General features: G+C 38.0%; 1 protein-coding gene across 6 annotated transcripts in view; it reads right to left on the minus strand.

Annotated features, from left to right (window-relative positions):
• The window catches only part of DIS3L2 (DIS3 like 3'-5' exoribonuclease 2), a 349588-nt gene that overhangs the window by 210140 nt on the left and 115973 nt on the right, over positions 1 to 23475 (minus strand). For 5 of the 6 annotated variants that reach the window (XM_041765744.1, XM_041765743.1, XM_041765745.1 and 2 more), the window contains one exon: positions 12438 to 12672. In XM_041765744.1, coding sequence (XP_041621678.1) covers positions 12438 to 12672 — 235 coding nt within the window. Of the gene's footprint in view, positions 1 to 12437; positions 12673 to 18227; positions 18360 to 23475 lie in introns of all 6 variants that reach the window. The other variant, XM_041765748.1, reaches the window with a different exon arrangement.

The raw sequence follows: 23475 nt of genomic DNA on the forward strand, positions 1-23475 counted from the left end.
AGACTACAACACAAAAGAATGTAAAAACATGCTGAATAAAATAAGATAGACACAAAGGAGAAATATTGTATGATTTACGAAATACCTAGAATAGACAAATTTATAGAGAGGAAGTATGACAGTGGTTATCAGGGGCTGGGGTTGGTGAAATGAAAAGTTATAGCTCAATAGTTCTCAAGTTCTCTTTAGCATGATGAAAAAGTTTTGGGATAGACAGTAGCAATGGTTACACAAAATCATACAAATGTAATTAATGCAACTGAACTGTATACTTAAAAATGGTTAAAATAGCACATTTTATGCCATATGTATTTTACCACACAAACACACAATTTTTTTTTTTTAACACACAGGACCTTCTGTTTATTAGAGATTCTAGGGCAGGGGACAGTTTGATAAACAATATTTATTGCTTTCAAGGAGGGGAATCCAAAATTAGAAGAGAATGGGAAGGCCTCACTCCTGTGCCAGTTTCTTTTAAAAAAGTCTTAGAGGAGTTCTTCAAGAAACTAGATGCCAATGACTCTTTAAATTACATTTCCAGCCCAAGCTTCCATATGAACTTCAACTTGCACTTCCAACTACACATTAGATCACCTCAGATGTAACATGTCTAAAAGAAAGTTCTTAGAAATAAAGGATGAAAGTAGAAATTAGTTATAATAAATAAAAACAGTAAAAATAAATTTCTATTAAAAATTACACAGGACAAGACGCCTGGGTGGCTCAGCAGTTTGGCGCCTGCCTTCGGCCCAGGGTGTGATCCTGGGGTCCCAGGATTCAGTCTCACATCAGGTTCCCTCATGGAGCCTGCTTCTCCCTCTGCCTATGTCTCTGCCTCTCTCTCTCTGTGGCTCTCATGAATAAATAAAATCTTTTTTAAAAAATTAGGACACTAGCTAGGGAAATTTCAAAATGAGGGGATAATTGAAAGAGGTTATGATAATAGATGCAGATAAAATTAAACACCTGAAAAGATTTTATACAACTCTATCTCAATATATCAGAATATGTGGTTAAAATATATGATTTTACTGGAAAACACAAATTATCAAAATCAATGCAAGAAGAGGAAAAAATCCCTACAGAAACCAATGATCATTAGAGCTGGAGAAATTTGCTGGCTAAAAAATCCTAGCCCATGTTTCAAGGATGAGCTCTTTAAATGCTTCAATCATTGAGAAAATTTGATCATTCTCCAATGTCTTAACTGCTCCAAAGCACCAAGAAAAAGGCTCCCCAATTCTTCCTACCAAGTTAATAGAGCCTAATACCAAAATCACAAAAACAGCACAATAAAGAGAAACCACAGACCAATCTCACATTTTGCACAAAAATCCAAAACCCATAAATAAATTATTACCAAACAGAATTGAATCACATGTTAAAACATGTTATATACCATGACTAAATGAGGAGCATGGCCATATGAGGGATGCAAGAATTATTCAGTGTTTTATGTTGCCATGTAAATAAGCCAAAGGGAAAAACTATCTTGAAAGAAGTTCAAAAGGCACTTGAAAAAGAAAAAGTCAATATCCATCTCCAATAGAAACTTTCAGTAAAAAAAGAAAGAGGATACTTGGTTAACTTGGTCTCAAGCCAGCAACCAGCACTGTGCTTGAGGGTTTAATACTGAAAGCATTTCCATTAAAATCCAGAAGAAGGCAATCACCACTATTATGTAATACAGTTCTAAAAGCAATGGCCAGTGAAATTAGGTAATAAATAAGAAGCATAAAATTAGAAAGGAAGGTGCAAATTATTATTTGCAGATAAAACTAAAGTATAAAGTATAGCTACAAAATCAAAACAAACAACTAAAAATTATTAAAAATAGTAAGAGCACTCATTAAGGTTTCTAGTCAAAAAATAATCTAAAACAAACTCAAAAGGGTTTTTTAATATACCAATAATTACCTGGAGGAAAATGCTAGAAAAAATTTCTTTTCAACACCAAATAACACAAAATACTCAAGCTCTTTCTATTAAGAAATGTGCAAGATAATGCTATACATAAACTATTAGGCATATTGGGAGCATCTAAGATTCTTTAATTCGCAATGTGAAAAGGTTGGATAAATTACGATGTACAAAGACCTGGTGACACTCAAAACAGCAAAACAAGGCACAAACTGTTCCCCCAAAAACATCCCACAGCTGAGAAAAAGGTTGAGGTGGTAGATTTTAGCCTGAATTATTTATAATTAGCACCTCACAGGACCAAAAAAGGGAAAAAATATCCTAATAGCTACTTAAAGCAAGGAACTAACTGTTGAATTTCCTAGCAGTAAAAAATAATTAAAACACACTAAAGTCCTGCTCAGCAACTATCAATTCCAACAGTTTAAACCAGTGGTTCTCCAAGAGTGGTTCGAGACCCTATCAGAAGTACCATAAGGTCAAGACTCTTCTCAAAATAATTCTAGGACGTTATTTGTTCTTTTCACTCTCATTCTCTAATGAATGTAAAGTAGGGATCTGCAAACTAAGCTGGCCAGCAGGCCAAATCCACCATGTCCATTCATGTTGTGCCTCTGTGTGTGGCCCACAACACTGAAAATTACTGCATGGCCCTCTACAGAATACCTTTGCTAATCCCTGCTCTAATTGAATGTGTGGTTATACATTGTATTTTCTAGAATTTTCTAAGATTTAAAATAAAAACAAGTACAGTTTAGAGGTTAATTCTACTTTTTTTCTCAGTATTTTGACTGTGATTATATATATCATAACCTCATTAATATCCAATAGATCATTTTGAAATTTGAAATTTTCCTTAAATGTACACAGAAACACAACTGGAAATAAGTCACTTATTTTGCAATAATATTTTCAAGTTTTCTTAGTTTTAATTTTAAATACGGAAATGTTCATATATATAACCCAAATGCACAAAAGCATCTGGAGTCTTCTATAATTTTTTTTGATATTTGATTGAATGATTGACTGATTGATGGATTGGATAGAAAGAGTGAGAGCCAGAGAGTGTGCACACTCGGGTAAGAGCACAAGCAGGGGAGGGGGGATAGCAGAGGGAGAGGGAGAAGGAGAAGAAGGAGCAGAATCCCCACTGAGCAGGGAGCCCAATGAAGCTGGGCCCAATCCCAAGACCCTGGGATCATGACCTCAGCCTAAGGCAGAAGCTTAACCGACTGTGTCACCCAGGCGCCTCTGGAGCCTTCAATAATTTTTATGAGTGTAGAGGAGTCCTGAGACCAAATAACTCGAGAATCACTGGTTTTACATAAGGTAATTTGCTTCTTTACAATTTACAATGATAATTTGTTTGAATTTCCACAAGAATGTTTAATATTCTTGGTGATATCACTCATACAGGAAAAGAAAATAAGTTGCTAATAAAGGAAAAAGGGTTGCTTTAAAGTTAAAAAACATTACACATCACAAAATAGAAGCTGAAAAGCACCCAATTTCATGTCCACAGTAAGGATGAACCACAAAATCTTCTAAATAGGCTGCAATCATGTGTTTTATGCTCTGTAGTGTTTCTCTCACATCACACTTGCTAAAGCACAGAAAGTCTATGGTAAAGAGGTAGACTTGTAGGATGTGGGGGGTTGATCGAACATTTTCTTTCTGTAGCTCACATACTCCAAAGGACAGTACACCATGAGAACAAGGCAGTAGCCTAGAGATTCTAGAGCTTCTGTGCTCAGTGAGCAATATAGCAGAGATGCATACAAATACTTTAATGCAAACTCAAAACAGAAATTATCTGATACACAGACAATAGCACAGGCTTGCTGTACCGTAAGGCAGGTAATTCATATAAATTACTGTAATCAGCATTAACCTTCTCACAGCCAAACAAAGCAGCTCTGGGGTCAGTTGTATGAAAAAGAAGGGGTAGAGGAAGAGGAGCAGTAGGCAAGGAGGTGCCTCCTAAAGAGCTCCACAGGCACTAAGGACAGAGGGATACTGAAGATGCCCGGCACTTGGCAGACTCTTGGTGAAAATATTCTAGACTGAGGCGTGCATACATGCACCCTCCTTTTACCTTTGTCATGCCTCAGCTCAGCAGAGCATCAGGGGCATCATAATCACTCCATAAATGCTGGGTAGATGAAAAAACAAGTGGTAAAGGTAAGTGGCAAAGGCTGTGATGGTTTTGAGACAGAGCAGCCTCCAAAGGAAGAACCTCCAAAACCATTCCTGTCCATGACTCATTACAACCTCTCTGACTAAATCCATATTATCAAAAATATATTTCATCATAGAACTTTTTAGCTAGATGGAACTTCTGGCATAATTTTGCCCAACTCCCTTATTTCAGAAGTAGAGTGGAGACTCCAACCTTGCTCATCTTACTTCCGAGTCCACTGCGCTTTCCACTGTCCCAGGCTACCACTAATTGAACACCTGCTCCATGCCAGGCCAAAGAGACAGAGTACGAAATATTCTGAAGATAAGTTATACAAGAAAAAGGCTCATAAATTTACTTTATTTTTAAAACCTTTTTTAAATTTTATTTATTCATTTGAGAGAGAAAGAAAGGATGACAGGGAAGAAGGGCAGAGGGAGAGGGAAGCAGATTCCCTGCTGAGCAGGGAGCCTGACAAGGGACTTGATCCCAGGACCTTGAGATGATGACCTGAGCCGAAATCAGAAGCTTAACTGACTGAGCCAGCCAGGTGCCCCAAGTAAATTTAATATCAAGTGGGAACCAAATTTTACAGATCATAATGGGAAAAATTAACTTTGTTTTATAAAAATAAAAACTTATGTTACAAATTTTGGGTTTTCAATGCAAGCATATACTATGTAGAACAAAGACTAGAACAAGAAGATTTTTACATTCTTTTTAAAAATTATATGCTAGTATGGTATGGTCTCATTCTGTTTGGCTTTTTTAGTACATTCATAAAAACAGTAATTTTTGCAAAAATATTTAAAAGCTTCATTGAAGATGTTTCTTACTGACACCTTGAGCAATACACTGGTATTTTTAATGGCAAATAAAATTGTAATTCTTTAAATAAAATTAATTGGTAGGAAAAATACCCAACTGAAAACAGATCTAACTATGTTAGTTTTTTAAAATGAGCAGTAATTACTTCATGCTCTAGAATACTTTAGAGTCAAAGCCAAAGGAAGACCAACACTAGCTCTTCAACTACACACTTAGGCTATAGAACATGGTAATTCTTCTCTTTCAATATTGCATGGGTAATTTTTGCCCATTTCTTAAAAAAGATTTTTAAATCTGCTAAAAAGTTGAGAGAGTAATATTACAAATACCCATTAAGTCACTGTTAACAATTTGCTCAATATTGCTTTCTCCCCCAAGCGATGCATACATGTGCACAGAGTTTTGTTTTGTTTTTTCTGACCCATTTAAAAGTGAAAGACACCAAGATACTTTACCCAAAGCACTTCAACCAGTAATTCCCTAAGAGTAAGGATATTCTCTTATATATCTTCAATATCATTACTATACATAAGAAAATTAACAGTAATTCCAAAATGTCATCTAATTTATAGTCTAAATTTAAATTTCCCCAATTTTGTGGTGCCTAGGTGGAGCAGTCAGTTAAGCATCCAATTCCTGGTTTCAGCTCAGGTTGTGATCTCAGGGTCATGGGACTGAGCACCACATCAGGCTCCAAGCTCAGCATGGAGTTGGCCTGAGATTCTCTCTCTCTGCCTCTCCTTCTCATGCTTACTCTCTCTCCAAAATAAATAAATATTTTAAATAAATAAATTTCCCCAACTGTTATCATATTACTCCTCTAAGACAGGATCTATCAACATTCACACATTATTTTTGGTTATGTTTCATTTGGTCCCTCTTCTAAGAGAGTTCCCCTTGTTTTTTCTTCACAACATTAACTTTTTTGAAGGGTACAGGCTAGTTATCATACAGATTGTTCCACATATTGATTTTATCTTATTATTTTTCCCATGGTGTCATTTAACCTGTTTCATGGTCCTCTATATTTCTGATATACAGGACCAGAAGCTTTGCTCATTCCAGTGAAACATTTTTGGCATGAATATTTCAGAGATGATATTGTGACAATACATCCCATCAGAAGGCACAAAATCTCAAGTCATCACACTATTGGTGATGTGAAGCCTCACCACCTGGTTCAAGTAGTGACCACCAAGTCTGTCTACTATAAAGGGACGTTTTGCCCAGTGTAATTAAGTAGTAAGTCAACTGTGCAAGATACCTTGAGTTCATGTAAATATCTTAGTCTCTAACAGCCTTTCACCCAATGGCTTTAATACCTACTGATGATTCTTGATCAAATCAAATTATACACTGAGAGTTGAACCACCATGAAATGCTTAACCTCTACAATGTGTGTTGGTAGCTATGAGGAGAGATATATAACATAATGGTTAAGAAGACAAGTCTAGAACTATTCAATTCTGGCTACATAGTAGAATCCTTGGATCTCTGGAGAGCTTTTTAAAAATACCAGATCAACTAGAATCAGAATGTCTGGGGTGGTATCCAGGCATAGATATTTTTAAAAAGCTATCATGGGATTCTTTTAAAGTGTATTTACCAACTGTGTATCATTTCTGTGCTTTGGAAATAAAAAGCTAAAAGTAACTCTGAGATAAATATTACTAATATTCCTGAAGTAGATACTAGATATTTTGTAAGAATTAAATAACTAAACATAATGAGGATTAAGCTAAGTATTCAATTCAAGAAGTTGGGAAAGTGACAAAAAAGCAAACCCTCAAAATAAGAAATCAAGTACCAATGGTGTACAGAACACATCAACAACAAACAGAGAAAAAAAAACACAATCAGAACACACGTTCCCTGAAAAGATTAAGATAGATCTTTGAGTCTGAACTGCTTAGGTCCACTTACATGTGGATTTCTTCAATAAATACAGTATAGTAATGTAAATTTATTTCCTCTTCTTCATGATTTTCTCATTAACATTTTCTTTTCTCTAGCTTTATTATAAAAATAGAGTATATAATATATACAACATACAAAAGATGTATTAACTGCTTATGTTATCAGTAAAGCTTCCAGTCAACAGTAGGCTATTAGTAATAATTGTGGGGTTTTTTTTTTTTTAATTGTGGGGTTTTTTAAAGATTTATTCCTTTATTTTAAAGACGGAGAGCACAAGTGGGAGGGGCAAAGGTAGAGGGAGAGAGAATCTCCAGCAGACTTTGTGCTGAGCATGGAGCCTGATGCAGGGCTCGATCCCACAACCGTGAGATTATGACCTGAGCTGAAACCAAGGGTCGGACCCTTACCTGACTGTGCCACCCAGGCACCTCAACAACAGGCTATTGATAGTTGAGTTTTGAGGGAGTCAAAAGTTGTATGTGGACTTTTTACTACAAGGGAGTTCAATGCCCCAACCCCCATTTGTTGTTCAAGGGTCAGCTGTACTTAGGCCTTACCACACAGTAAATGCTCAGTAAGTATCAGTGATTATTATGCATAAATACAATATGTGTATGCATGTATACAAAAATATATAATAAACACATATATGCACCTAACAATACAACTTCAAAATATACCAAACCATAATTTAGTTACAGAAGAAATCACAAAGGAAATTAAACACTTACAACTAATAATAAAAATACCTCAAAATCTATGGACTACAGCTAAAGAAGTATTTGGGGGGAAATATACAGCTTTGAAAACATTTCAAAGAAAACAAGAAAGACTAAAAGTAATGAGCTAAGTATTCAAGAAGTTGGGAAAGGGGCAAAAAAAGCAAACCCTCAAAATAAGGAATCAAGTATCAATGATATACAGAACATCACCAACAATAAACAGAGAAAAAAAAAAAAACACAACCAAAACACACGTTCCCTGAAAAGATTAAGATAGATCTTTGACAAGCAAGAGCTACCAAGAAAAAAGGGAGAAGATTCAAATAATCAAAATATAGGATGAAAAGAGAGGCTAAAGTACAGACAAAAGATTTCTTAAGTAATTAAAAAATATTAAAGAGTATCAGGATTATCTATAGGCTAATAAATTTGAATGGATAAATTCCTATTAAATTATGCCAAACTTGCACGAAAAGAGAGAACTTGAACAGACCAGGGTCATGGTATTGAGTCCCACATAAGGCTCCCTGTGAGCACAGTGCCTGCTTGAGATTCTCTCTCCCTCTGGCCCTCTTCCCACTCATGCACTCTCTTGCTCTCTCGCTCTCCCTAAAACGAATAAATAAATCTTTAAAAAAAAAAAAAAGGCTATACTTGAGATTCATCCTAGGATAATGCAAGGCTATCCTTGAATTCTTAGGATGGTTCAACACCACAAATAGATTTAGAAAGAAACCAGAATAAGATAATAATCTCAATCAAAAAAGAATATACAGGGATCCCTGGGTGGCGCAGTGGTTTGGCGCTTGCCTTTGGCCCAGGGCGCGATCCTGGAGACCCGGGATCGAATCCCACATCGGGCTCCCGGTGCGTGGAGCCTGCTTCTCCCTCTGCCTGTGTCTCTGCCTCTCTCTCTCTCTCTCTGTGACTATCATAAATAAATAAAAATTAAAAAAAAAAAAAAGAATATACATTATAAGTTAAGCAAAAGGCAAAACTGTTTGACTTTTTTAGTACAGTCAAAAAACAATTTTAATTGTTTTTTAATTGTTGTTTTAATTGTGTTTTAATTGTTAATTTTTGCAAAAAATATTTAAAGGCTTCATTGAAGATGTTTCTTACTGACACCTTGAGCAAGGAGAAGTAGGGTCCCTGCAGGGAGCCCGATGTGGGACTCAATCCCAGGACCCCAGGATCACGACCTGAGCCAAAGGCAGACGCTCAACCACTGTGCCACCCAGACGTCTCAGCTTTGCATTTTTGAAAATGAGATTTCAAAACACTATCCGAAAACTGTGGTTGATAGAAAATTACTATGTATCTAATGTTTAATATAATTTCTGAAACAAACAGAACTGTCTTCTAGGTGTACTGATCACCATTTAGGGAAGATATGATCTCAGAAATCTGGAAACAGAAGATATTTAGCTCAGAAAGAATGGTTAGGAGAAAGAGTTCTTGGGATTTAAATAACCCAGAAGTATACCAAGAGAATAATCATACAGGTCTGCTTTTCTTAGCCAAAGGGAAATATAGGCACTTTTCATCCAAGGGAAAAGAACTGAAACACAGGCAATGGCAGGCCTGCCAGAGAAGGAGACTGACCTTAAGTGAGAAAAAAAGTCTCATCCTGACTCTGAGGCTGACATGGGCAGGCCCTAGAAGAAGTAGTTAGATTCAAATCTCAGATGAGATCAAGGACTCCATGCAGATTCTTCCTTCAGAAAAGAGGTGGAGGTGGCCAGGAGATAGAAGGGAGAAATGAAAGGATCACTGACTCCACATTATCAGGGTACTGGTGGAGGCCTGTCTCCAGACCAGAAAACTGAACAAGATCTCTGGCAGACCCAGCTGGGACAAGACTGCTCTTAAAATTCCTGACGATGAAAGAGGCAGAGCTACATATAGCACCACTTGGCCATCGTGATTTTTCTCCTTCAGAGTTTGCTAACCAGGCAACTATTACCCAAATATCTGATACCAGAGAAAATTTATTTGGGTTGTCCCCAGGCTCCACCCAGTTGGCAGATTTCTGTGTTGACAATGACACTGCTGCCTGGACTGTGGTAAAAGCTTAGCCTTGGAAACCTATGGGAATAGACCTACAAGAGGGGACCAGTCTTGGCCCATTCTCTCCTAGGGGCTGAGGATGATACAGATCCACACTGTATTCCTAGAAGGAACTACTGGGTAGGACTGAGGTGCCCAGAGAAACTTTTCATGCAACAATAGGCACAGGATGCAGATCCCGGGGTGATTCGTCACTTACCAGAGAAATGTAGCTACAGAAGTGACAGGAATGTTTCCTGGGCAAACACGGATATACAATGTGTACACGCGCAATAGGTAACATTTGCTTTAGGTAAAACATGATATTAAAACAAAAATAAACAAATAAACACTTTGGAACACGAGTGTGAACAAGGATTAATAACCATTTGCAATAACTACACACAGCAAAGAACCTTTCTAGAAGTCTTAGGAAAAGTTTACGATGTTCTTAAGGTTATGGTTTGTTTCAATAACAAATTTTAAAACCTTAAATGGTGCAAAAGTACCAACATCCTAACTGTAACCAGATTTTATATCACCCGGAGAAGAGAAGCGGATTGAAATATCCTAAAAACATCATGATTTTTAAAAGAGCAAATTGCAATTTTCCTAAATATCAAGAGGGCAAGAAATGAGAAACAGCCATGTGGTTTCACAAACTCTCTATTTAAAGGCTAACAGGGAAGAGAAATTTGTACCACATACTGAGGGAAGGATTAAGGCTGTTCCCTCTGTCAGTCCTAGTAAGGAAGGAATATAAACAACAGTAAGGCTGGAAGACCATAAAAAGAGTAAGGAAAAAACATGCATACAGTGGACATGTAAAGGACTCTATGATATTTACTGGTAAGAGAGAAGGAGGAGAATTATAACAGAGGACAAATCAAAAACAGGTTTGGCATCAGAATTTCCCAAAGAGGAAAGTAGATTATTAGTATCCACTCTGGTATCAATTCTGTCATCACTCCCATCCATCAATATTTCCTTGACCTTGTATTGGTACCAACCACTAACAAGAAATCAGGGAATCCTATCCCTTCAACTGTGGAGCCTAAGGGGGCTCAGAGAGGCTCTTAAGGTCTGGCCAAGTCCAAACACCAAAGCTAGGTCTCCAGGAAGTAGTTTTGGGCCAAATACCAAATAAGTTTTAAACCGCTCCTTTGCCTGGCTTTGTCGTGAAAGTATCTCTCTCCTTTGGTGATCTTGTTGTTGGAGGATTTGGCTATATAGGGTCTTGGTTATTTCCCTCTCTTCTCACAGAGAAGATACGACTCACAATACTGATGCCATGAAAATATAAATGCACTCTCAGAAGAGGGCCACAGTACCCAACTTTTTTTTTTTTTTTTAATTTATGATAGTCACACACACAGAGAGAGAGGGGCAGAGACATAGGCAGAGGGAGAAGCAGGCTCCATGCGCCGGGAGCCCGACGTGGGATTCAATCCCGGGTCTCCAGGATCGCGCCCTGGGCCAAAGGCAGGTGCTAAACCGCTGCGCCACCCAGGGATCCCAAAAACGTACCCAACTATTTTTAAAGAAGAAAGAGAATACATCAGAAGAATGAAATTTCAAGGAATAACATCCAACTGAAATTGCCCAGGCCTGAACAGTGAAATCACTATTTAACTAAGCAGACCACAAAACAAAAGGAACCTGGGTGCCTCAGGTCAGCATACCCAGTGGGCCACTGACGAAGCAGTAGTTTCTTCATTCAAAAAGAATTTCACATTTGGAAAGTCCTTCTGAATTAGTAGTAGCTGGCATCAAAAAGTGACATGTTTTTAGAAAATACTCGCTACCCCAGGTCACTACTTCATCAGCAGTGAAGAAACAGGGTGATCCTTATGTAGTCACTTCCTGAAATCACCTCCAGCTTACTTCAGAATGCCAATGAGGCATGCCCACCAGTCCCTATCACAGTGTGTCCACAGAACATCCTCTTTTAGTAATCTTTTGGCATTTCTTCTAGCCTTTCAAGGGCACAGTGCCAGAAACTTCTTCCTGATTAAAAAAAGCTCATAATCTAATTGGTCTTGCTAGGTCAATTGTTTCCCTGTCAGAGTATAGAGAAAACTCAACTTGGCTAGAAAATATACTCCCTGCACTTAAAACTTCTTAGCAATCTATACACTAAAATATTCCAATTTTCACTACTACTCTCCCTTTAGTTTCCCTGAGTGTGGTCAGCTATGGCCCTTGGTCATAGCTCCTTGTCTATGTGTTCGCACATGCTTTCTTCTGTATCCAGAAGACACATGGCTTAAAGTTTAATCAGAGACAGCAATACTGGATTTTTTTTCAAGGTTTAGAATCAATACTTTGTAAAGATAATCTACTTGTCAAATTTAAGGTGACCCATTCCTACCACCAATGATGAAAATATTTTTAAAATGTACTGAATTAAAGCAAAATTCAGGGTAAAATGAAGTGCTTTTTGGGATTTGAAAGATCAGTTTAATTCTGTTCCTATCAGCTATAGGGGTGGATGGGGCTCATCACAGAAAACTTCAAGGTTAGCTATCAACATAACTTAAGACCTATTAGGAAAAAAAGAAAAAAAAAAAAAAAAAGACCTATTAGGGAAGGACAACAGTACCCACTGGCCACAGGAGCCACCAGCAGTATCTCCAGTCCCTCCTCACAGCCAGCAGCCGGAAGTGGTCAAAGGTCCCCCTTTTCTAATAGTTGCCATTATTAGAAATTGGGAAGGTCCCAACTGCACTGTGCAATTAGGTCTGCAGGACAGAAAGAATCCCAATCCTAAAATAATCAGGTTAGTAAAATAAAATGTCAGACAGCAATCCAGTACTCACCTTTGTCATGAACACCAACTGAGAGTTTCTTGACCCCATCAACCAGAACATTCTGTGTGTTGCTATGTCCATCTTCTGAGTCACTGTCATCAAACTGAGCCTCTATAATGACATCAGGACTGTCATTATAGCCTTTCATGGACTGCTGCGGGAGATGGCTTCCACAAAGCTCCTCAGGGAGATCTAATTCATAGGCACCTTCTGTTTCTTTGTCACTGCTCTCTGGTTTAATTACCTGAAGAAAATAGAAAAGTTCTGCTAAATCGCTGGAGGGGAGAACAGGAAATAACAGATTTTTCTTTTTTTGTTTTTCTTTCCTAAGGGAAAAATGCACATTCAGAAGCTGACAGCAATGGTCACTCACCATGTAGCTTGAAAAAGAATTTTTTTTTTAATTTTTTTTTTTAATTTTTATTTATGATAGTCACAGAGAGAGAGAGAGGCAGAGACACAGGCAGAGGGAGAAGCAGGCTCCATGCACCAGGAGCCCGATGTGGGATTCGATCCCGGGTCTCCAGGATCGCGCCCTGGGCCAAAGGCAGGCGCCAAACCGCTGCGCCACCCAGGGATCCCTGAAAAAGAATATTTATTTTCCAGGTGCACAGGCTACCTTATGGAGACGATCAATCCAACAGTGCCAGAGTGGCCCTCAGCTCCTCAAGATGTCCAAGATGAATGACATATCTACTCCCCACTTTTCTGATGTACATTTTCATCCACTTTCCCCCAGAGGACCTGAATACCACAAGTACTAAGCTGCTTCATAAGGGTACATCACATGGATCAGTGAATATGTTCAGATAAAAGAACTCAGCATAGTATGTTACTGCACTCCAAATGAAGCCACAGAATATGATGAAACAGAAAAAAAAGTGTAAATAAGAGTTTAAAAATGTTCTCAGAAAGAATAAAAGCCCTTAATTCTCCATTTTGAGGCTTGAAATCAGTATAGAAAGCATACAATTGATGGATATTTATACTAGCACTAAGAATGAAGCATTACATAATTTGACAAATATTTTCAAACAGAAGAGTCTAGACACTAATGGACTTAATGAGTTTGTCACATAACAGTCAAATGTCAGTATTCTCATTTCTACGGCATTTGATTTCTGTGGATTTCTGTAGCAGTTTCTCTATGTGTTAATACTTTACAGGTCTAATATTTTTCTGAGTTGAACCTTGAAGTTTCAAAATAGATGCCCGCCTTCAACAAGCCAGATTACCAATCAAATTAGACCACACAAGGATCCTTTAATAAGGGATCTTTATCTGAAACAAGGCAGAAAAAGCTACTGAAAGAAAGCTTTTCCGAAACATTTTCATGTCACAGATTCCAATAAACATAACCAACCCCAGACAATGAATATTATAGTCACCCAGAAAATCAAAGTAAAATATTAAAAAGGTATTCTAAAGATTCTAGGAATATATTCTCAAGTTTTTAAAAAAGTGACTTCATGAAAATGTGGTAATAGAAAAACTTGTAAACAGTTAATTTTTCAGAGTAAAGTTAATAACATTTAATAACATTTTTTGAAAACTTGATTTCCAATTTCAGAATAATTTTTGTGAAATTTTCTTTCAGCTCTTGCCATGTTTTGACTCGTCACATTCATTCATTCATTCGTTTTTTCATTATTTTATCACTCATTCATTTGTCCATTATCTCATTATGAGAAGTTTGAAGTTTCCTTTTCTTTGATAGTAAAAGAAAGAAATTTCAATGGTCTAGGCCAGAAATCTCCAGAAAGATTTCCTCAGGCCCCTTCCTGCATGAGAGCACAAGAGGAAAGCCACAGTAGGTCTTTAAATTAATATACAATCATAAAACCCAGCTCTCTTCTGTATACTTCTGCCTAGTTACATAAGTTTAGTTTTCATACCTGACCCAGAGGAGATCATTCAAGAACAGATTTCACTGAAAAGTTAGAGAAGGAAAATAACTTGACACCACTCAAATCAGCAAACCTAGTCAATGTCCTTAAATGTGCCTGGCAAATTTAGTAACATTTAGGAAGATCTGCTCCGATCATCCTCAAAGAATGAACACACCTTGGGCATTGTCAGAATAGCCCAAAGAAAGGGTGCCTGGGTGGCTCAGTTGGTCAGGCGTCTGACTTTGGATCAGGTCTTGACCTTGAGGTCCTGGGACCTCAATCAGGTCCTGGGATTGAGCCCTAAATCAGGCTCCTCAATCAGTGAACAGTTTGCTTGTCCCTCTCCCTCTGCCCCTCCCCCTGCCTGTGGTTTCTTTCAAATAAATAAGTAAAATCTTTATAAAAAAAAAATAGCCCATAGCACAGGCAGGAGGTATGTGTGCACTTTCTGTGTCTAAAGCATGGAGGCTCCGACAGGATCACTGCTCTGTTGTTTTTTCTACATCATTCCCACACACAATTTTTCTCAGAGAGAAGAGGTGGGACCAGAGCTGAAGGAGAATGCCTGCTGTTCTACAATTATACTCACAGGTAATACCACTAATGGTTTCACGAAAGATTTGGTTCCCACAGGCCATGCAGAAAATCTTACAAGGGGAATCAAAATTCTGACACTATCAAACTTAAATGCTCAACTATCCTACAGTGAAAAGTAGTCTTTCTCCATATGCATGTTTATGTATGCATAAAATATAACAAGAATTCTGGAATCATTATGATTCTGCTACTTATTAAAAATTATGCTATGGCTCACATATTAAAAGTTCGAATAAAAGTCACTGGGAAGAGGAGAGCAGGGAAAAGCAATAACCAGATTATGCCAAGCCTAATTGTATAGCACATTTCAAACCAGCCCAGTTCTGACTTTATGATAATCTCCATGGCTTAGATTAGTTACATTCCAGAATTAGTATTTTCGGCACTAAATTCACTTTTGACTTACTAAATGAAAAAAATGTTGTAAGGAAGCAGGACTTAGTGAATAAACCACGCCATTCAAAATTGTGGAATTAAAATATAATTGGAGCACCTGGGTGGCTCAGTCAGTTAAGCTTCAGGCTCTTGATTTCAGCTCAGGTCATGATCTCAGGGTCATGAGATCAAGCCCCATGCCTCTGGGCGTGGAGCCTGCTTAAGATTCTATCTCTCCCTGTCCCTCTGATGCTCCCCACTCCTTCTCTAAAAAATATAAATAAAAATAATTATATAAATTAATATGTTGCATTTAAAAAGTATGTTCATTCTGTTTTGTTATACCAGTACACACAAGAACAGAAATATGTTCTGAGAAGAAAAAGGTCACCGTAAGACCACCTAATACAAAAGACACCCTAAAACTACTCCATATCACACACTGGTTAAGAGTGAGGGTTGCAGGACCCTTAGAGAAATGGCTAATTCAAGGCTGGAGTGCGGCATAGATAAGAGGAACCTGAAACATCTTAGCATACCAGGAAAACAAGAAAGCTATCAAAGGCTACTAGGGACTTATGAAAAAACTCAGGAATCACCATGAAAAAAAGCTCTCTCTGGTCATCCTTAGAAAATTCCAAGCATTTACTCTACCTTTCCTGTACAAATTGTACCTTGGGCTAACCAAACAGTTGATGAGATAAAGTTCTTTACTGAAGAGTTTCACTAATTGAAAAGGAAGGAAAGACTTTTGCTATCACCATTTTGCCATCTCTGTTGAAATAATGGATTCAGGAAATGATCATTAGTGGTTGCTAAAACCAACTAATTCATAACGTAATGGGGATGGAGTTTTATAATAAATGGATCAGAGCGGCAATACCTATACCCACTGATCAATATAAATATCTTAAAAAGAAAAAGAACCATGGTGCTTCCCATGGACTAGAACAGTAAGGACACAACACCATCCATGAAGTACTTTTCCCCAAAATTGAACGTGAATCTAATTTGAAACAAGGATGAGAAGAGAAAAAAAAAAAAAAGGATGAGAGGAGCATGTTAAACAACACTAGGGAGAGGACCTTACTCCCCAGGTGATTTCATTGAGTCTCATGGTTTTAAATCTCTCTATATCCTATTAACTCCCCAAATTAAACACTGGGCATCAATCATTCCCTGAATACCAGACTTCTATCCAACTACCTCCTTTTACATCTTCGTCTGGATGTCAGTTGGCCTCTTGAACAAGAGAATTCTTGTTTTCCACTAGAAACCACTCTTCTCTCAGCATCGGCTTTCTCAGCAGACAGCACCAAACTACAACATCTTCCTCTCATGCCCCATATCCAATCCATCAGAAAGCCTGCTGGCCCTTCCTTCAAATATTTCTTCTTGCCATTTGCACTGTGACTGCACAAGCAACCTTTATCTCCTTGCTGAGATAACCAGTCTCTTGATTTCCATTTTGGACCAAATCAGCTAGAGTGATCTTTTAGACATAAATAAGACCATGTCATTCTCCCAATGGCTTCCCAACAGCACTCCATCGCCATGCCACAAGGCCTTGTCAAACCAGGCCCATATTATAGTTCTATTCTCATTTTCTGTAACTTCTTCCTTTGCAAGTTATACCCAATCTTCAGATCTTCTTGTTATTCCTAGAATACTAAAACCTTCAATCCTAAAGTCCTTGTATTGCTATTCTCTCAATTTGGAAAACTCTATGCCCAGCTATTCTTAGGACTCGATCTCCTCATCTTGTTCAGGTCTCATTCCAAATACCCTTCTCTCAGAGAGGCCTTCCCTGATCACATTAACTGAAACAGCCCCATCTGGCTGTCATTACTCTACGTTCTTATTCTGCTTTATTTTTCTTCACTTTATTTATCCCTACCTGACAATATATTACAAACTTATGTATTTCTGTCTCCCAACTAGAATGTAGGTTTCATGAGCTCAGCAGCTGTTTTATTCACTGTTAAATGCCAAGAATGCATTTAGTAGCCACTCAAATGTATGTTAAATGAATGACTACAGCAATGAATGAGGAAATAACTTGTTCAGAGTCTATCTTATCTGATAAATTGTAAACTCCATGAAATGAGTAAAGCTAGGCCTGACACAGTGTATACTCAATCTCATTTGAGTGAACAAAGAACCAGAGGTGGCACACTGCATCCAACATTTCCACATGTCTAAAATCCGTCTCTGAAGACCTCGTCCAATTGGCTTGTATTTTCTATAACCCAGAGTCCACTGCACAATCTTCCCAGTTCCTCCCTATCCCCTACCACCTACCCCAGGCAAAAGTAAAATCTCCTGTTTTTAAAGTGCCAAAGCAATTTGTATGTACCTCTTCTATGGCACTTCACAATTTCTTCACTGTATTAGTGTTGTCTACGTATACAATTTACCTCATCTGTTAACACTGTATGCTCACCAGCTGTATCTTACGTCTCTTTGTATATTCTATAGCAAACTTGCATAATCAATGTAGGTGTTCCATATTCAATAAATAAACAGATGAATAAGTGAGCTAAAAAATGAAAAAATGAGTATAAAAGATGATCGGTATACAAAAGAACTTTCAGGACAGTTTCCAGACACATGCATATGCAGGTTAGAAACTAGTAGTTCAATTTTCCTTAGATCTATAATGTAAGAGGCCTTCTTCTGTGAGATTGACCTTGAATATGTCAAAAATTCCAGTTCAGGAGTGAAGTTTAGCAGATCCCTCTGAGAATCAGATGAAAGCTGTAAACCCTTCCTCCACAGAAAAATGCATATCTACAAATAGAAAATATCCATAAGAAAGCACAAGAAAGAAGAGCAGGGCTCTGACGCTGAAGGCCACCAGCTCAGGTCAATCAGTACTTTGGAGCTCTGGGCTCAGACTGAAAGGATGGGGGCCTGAGGAAAATGATGTATTACTGACCTGTTAACTGAGGACTTTAAAAATTCCTCTGGCTTCCTCCACAGACCTGAGAGTGAGGCAGCTGACTGCACTTATCATTCCGAGTGCATGCTGCAACTGGGATTATCCTCCCTTGGAGGTTTAGTCTAGTCTCTGGAGGACAGGACAGAAACGGATTAGTGAGGGAAGCACATTGCTGGGTCACACAGAACTTTTTCACTCTCAGACTTGAGAGTGTTCCATGAACAGGATGGGATGAGCATCACAGAAACCCTGCTAATAAAAATAAGGAAAATATAGGCAGATATCAATTGGCACATACAGATATTAAGTACAAGTGTCACTTGAAGCTATGAAAAATGCTCAAGAAATAATAGCACTCTACAATACTTAATAATTTTGATTTCCTTAAACCCTCCCTCCCAAACACAAATGGACATACATATACACACAGAAATGTTTGTCAGATATACCCTTCAGTTAGCTTTACCGAGGAGAAGTCTGTCATCTGCCTACTGACTCTTTTTAGAATGTGAAATTGGGCAACAGAGTGGTGTGGCAATGTGATGAGAGAAAAAGATGATCCTCCTCAGCCATCAGGCTATAATCCTGACACTCTGGGGGATAGGGAGCAATAACCTCACCTCCTCAGCAGTACCAAGGAGGAACCCTGACAACCATCAGGATGAAATTAAGGGGAGCGATGACAAGCTTACTACTGAAAGGAATCAAGAAAAAGCTTAAGCCCAGAATCTTGAGTTCAGAGACACATGAGAGAGGAGACATACCTTTTGGAAAAGGAGAGTGGGTGTTGCATGACTTCTGTACTTTAAGAGAAATATAACCCCTGTGTTAGCAAAGGAATTGCAAAATGCTCTGTAGAATCCCCCTACTTTGAAGACAAGAATGTTTGCTGAATCAGAGATCCTACACAACTGTTTAAGTAGAAAATGGCTAAGGAAGAAGCTACTCGAAAAGCCTGGCAGAATTTTAGGAAATAATACATGAGAAAATATATAGGGAAATATATATAAAGCAAACACAAAAAGCACTGCCATGAAAAATGATAAATTTAATTGCAGTAAAATAAATTTTTCCTTTTATCCTAATACAAAAGAAATTTTAAAGATAAGCCATATATATGCTCATATCCAGAATGCATGAAAAAACTCCTACATATCAATGAAAGACAAAATCCAACAGAAAAATGTGGGAAAGACTTAAGGGCACTTTATAAAACAGATATGCCTGGGGCACCTGGGTGGCTCAGTGGTTGAGGATCTGCCTTCGGCTCAGGTCCTGGTCCCGGGGTCCTGAGATCAAGTCACACATCAGGCTCCCTATTGGGAGCCTGCTTCTCCCTCTGCCTATGTCTCTGCCTCTCTCTCTCTCTCTCTCAGTGTGTTACTCATGAATAAATAAATAAAATCTTTTTAAAAAGAAAAGAAATGTCTAGTAGCCAATAAAAATGTGGTGCTCTATACTAATGAGGTGCTCGGCCTCATTAGTCATCAGATAAATGCAAATTAAAGCTACAATGAGATAACACTATAAACCTACAGAGGCAAAAACTAAAAATGTGGACATACCAAATGTTAGCAAGAATGTACAACAATACACTGCTGGCCTGAATGTAAACTATCCAGTAAAATAGAAAATAGATCCATTTGATTCCTGTGCAGGCTTATTCCAACATGCTATCCTGCCTTCCTCAGATTTTGACAGGTGAACACATGAAAAAAGAGAAGATAAAACTGGAAAAGGGCAGTTGTGCAAAACCAAGGAGATATAAGAAAATGCAAATTTTCCTTTAATAAAGGCAAGTAATGGTGACAATGTACAGTCAGAGAAAGAAGGATGAAGAAGCAGACATGAAGACCCCCGAAGGCCAATTTAATGAGTCTGGTCTTTACCATAAAGTTAATGAAGTAGGGAAGTAGGAAAAAAATGGTTAAAAGCAGGAACTCTAGTCAATACAACTGGGCTTGCATCACAGCTCTGCCACTTACTAGCTATACTACTTTGGGAAAGTTATTAAATCTCTTTGAATCTCAGTTTTATTATCTTTAAACTGAGGTAAGAGTATCCAATATTATAAGGTTATGATGGAACTGAGAATTTATGAAAAGCTCTTTGCACAGGTATCTGGGGCTTAATATTTGTTTAAGGAAAAACAAATCTAGTCTTTAAACCCAGAAAGTTCAAGGTGGTGAGGAACATTCAAATGGTAGCTAGAAATGTAGATCTGGAGATGGGATGAGCGTACTGGAAGGCAGAAACTGAAAGATTAGGGAGCTAAACACAGTGGGAATGACAATTAAGCAAAGGTGTCCCAGGGCCAAGTGTCAAGAAAAGAGAAGCTGAGAATAGAGCCCTTAGTAAAGACTCATTTAAAGAGGGTTCGACAAGGAATAGGAGTTAGTGAAGCAGAGAAAATTTAAATATAATTATGATTATGTTAAACACTAAGGCTTTTATTGTGACTCTTCATGTTTTGGGTTTTTTTTTTTTTTTTTTAATGATAGTCACACACACACAGAGAGAGAGAGAGAGAGAGGCAGAGACACAGGCAGAGGGAGAAGCAGGCTCCATGCACCGGGAGCCCGACGTGGGATTCGATCCCGGGTCTCCAGGATTGCGCCCTGGGCCAAAGGCAGGCACCAAACCTGCGCCACCCAGGGATCCCGGTTTTGTTTTTTTTTAAAGAAGGCTCTAAGCCCAGCATGGAGCCCAATGCCAGGCTTGAACTCATGACCCTGATATCAAGAGTCAGATGCTTACCTGACTTGAGCCACCCAGGTGCCCACCATTTCTCATAACTCGTTATGCACAATCTCCCCTATGCAGTTCACATATTAACTGACTTAATCAACACAATGCCCCCCCCCCCAGAGATACATGGGAGAGTGATTATGTCCATCTCAAAGAGGAAAAAAATCAAGGTCTGACATGTTACAATCCCACAGCTCCTAAATGGCAGAGCTGTGACATATACACAGATCTAGAATTCTATATCCACTGCCCTTAGTCCTAGATGCTCTTAGGGGAGATTTCCTGCCAATAGATTCAGAGTGAGTTTTACACATATAGCTCCCACCACTAACATCCAATGCATGAAACGTCTCTAGGTATTTTGCAAGCCAGAAAATACTCAAAATTGAAAATCTAGCTCTTCAGTGAATGCTTCTCTGAGTAATCTCCCTCTCTTAAGAAATGTTCTATTTCTTTCCTTTGTTCCACTGCTAATTCCTTAACTTTTCTTTCACTACAAGATTATCTTTTTTTTTTAATTTCATTTATTTATGAGAATACACAGAGAGGAGAGGGACAGAGAGAGAGAGAGAGAGAGGCAGAGGGAGAAGCAGGCTCCATGCAGGGAGCCCGACATGGGAGTCCAACCTGGGTCACCAGGATCACTCCTGGGCTGAAGGCGGCGCTAAACCGCTGAGCCACCCGGGCTGCCCTACAAGATTATCTTGATCAGGCTATATTCCATTTAATTTTTTGCATATTTCACTCTTCCATCAGACAGCAAACCATGTCACATTCATTTTTTATATTCCCCAGAGGATTCTAAAATGCTTGGCATTTAAAACATGCTCAATAAATATTGGTTTCCTTTACTTCCAAAGAGAATGAGAAAGACTTGAATCAATTATAAAAGAAGCATTCTAAAAGAAGTTACAAGAGATGAACAAAATAACTACTAAGCAGCAAGAGCCAGCTACATTCAGATGCTTCTCTACATGATACTGCATGATATCATACTGCCCTCTGTTAAGGCACTGTCTGGAAACCAGAGAAAAAGTCATGTTACTTTATCACAGGTAAAACTTATGGAAGACATTTAAATAAATGCACTTTTCTAAAATAATTCTAGGCCTTCATACCTAAATTACAATTTCAGTTTCAATATAAACTTAAACATAACCATAGACTTCATCCCCCAACTTGAAAACAACAGTTTTAGCAAGAAAAATCCCAAATGCCTGGAAGAAAAGAAAAGAGAAAGAAAGAATGAAAGAAAGAAAGAAAGAAAGAAAGAAAGAAAGAAAGAAAGAAAGAAAAGGAAAAGGAAAGAAAAGAAAAGAAAAGAAAGAAAAGAAAAGAAAAGAAAAGAAAAGAAAAGAAAAGAAAAGAAAAGAAAAGAAAAGAAAAGAAAAGAAAAAAGAAAAGAAAAGAAAAGAAAAAATAAAAGAAAAGAAAAGAAAAAAGCCCAGACCCCAGCACAGCTTCCAAGGGTATTCCTGATTGCTGCAGAGTTGTAAAGTACCAATCCATCCCTCAGAAAGGTAAATTTATATCAACTGCAACTGATACTCACCAGAATCAAGAACTAGTCACTTCACCAACTGATATTGATTAGATGTCTCTTTCCCTTCCTTTTATAATTAATATAATGTATTTCAAAACTGATATGTAACAGAAAGAACTCCTGTAATGAAACAAGTCCAGTGGAATCCTAAACAAAAATGCCAAGTAACATTTTCATCATGCTGGCTTACCCAAACTCCAAGCATGATATATTTCATAATTTTCCTGTTTACTGATAAAGAAAAACCCTTACTTAAACATAAAAGCCATCTTTGAAAAGTGCTGCTACCTCTTATAAAAACAGCAAGTCCATAGTAGCGCTGGAAAATTCTATTCCAAGCAAATAAATTCGCCATTACATTTCCCGGGGGTAGGGGGTTCTTACCAACTTGATATAATGGAGCTTTTCCAAAAGATTTACATATACCTATGTCTACAGGTACTTTCTGCTGAAAGGGCTGTTTACAAGTGTCAGCTAAAGGGTTTGGGTAAGGACATAAAGCCCTGCCTATCTTAACTACCTGAGCCTCCCATTCAGAGTTAATGCATGTCATGAAGTCCACCTAGGAGATGCTTTTCATTTTTTGGCTCCTCTGGCTGGGCTTAAATGACAGCACTCACTTGCCACACATGTTTTAACAAACTTTCAAATCCCTTAATGGCACACTTGGGACACAGTATAATACACTGTTCAGGAAATACCTTGGAGCCAAGAAAAGCAATTGATATTTCCACAGGGAGCTCTTGACAAGGCTTGCCAATAAGCTTCTCTCATTATAAAGTATAACCATGCACATATCATTTTAAAGACATATTACAGACATTCTTAAAGGTATATGTATTATTGGGAACTTTGTTTGCCTAAAGTAGTTCATTCAAAAGTATCTTTTTTAGTTAACAGAAACAGAACAAACTATTTCCATTCTACTGGTTACTCAGGCAAAAGATTATCTTT

The sequence above is a fragment of the Vulpes lagopus genome, chromosome 8 (genome assembly GCF_018345385.1).
Source record: "Vulpes lagopus strain Blue_001 chromosome 8, ASM1834538v1, whole genome shotgun sequence".
NCBI lineage: Eukaryota > Metazoa > Chordata > Mammalia > Carnivora > Canidae > Vulpes > Vulpes lagopus.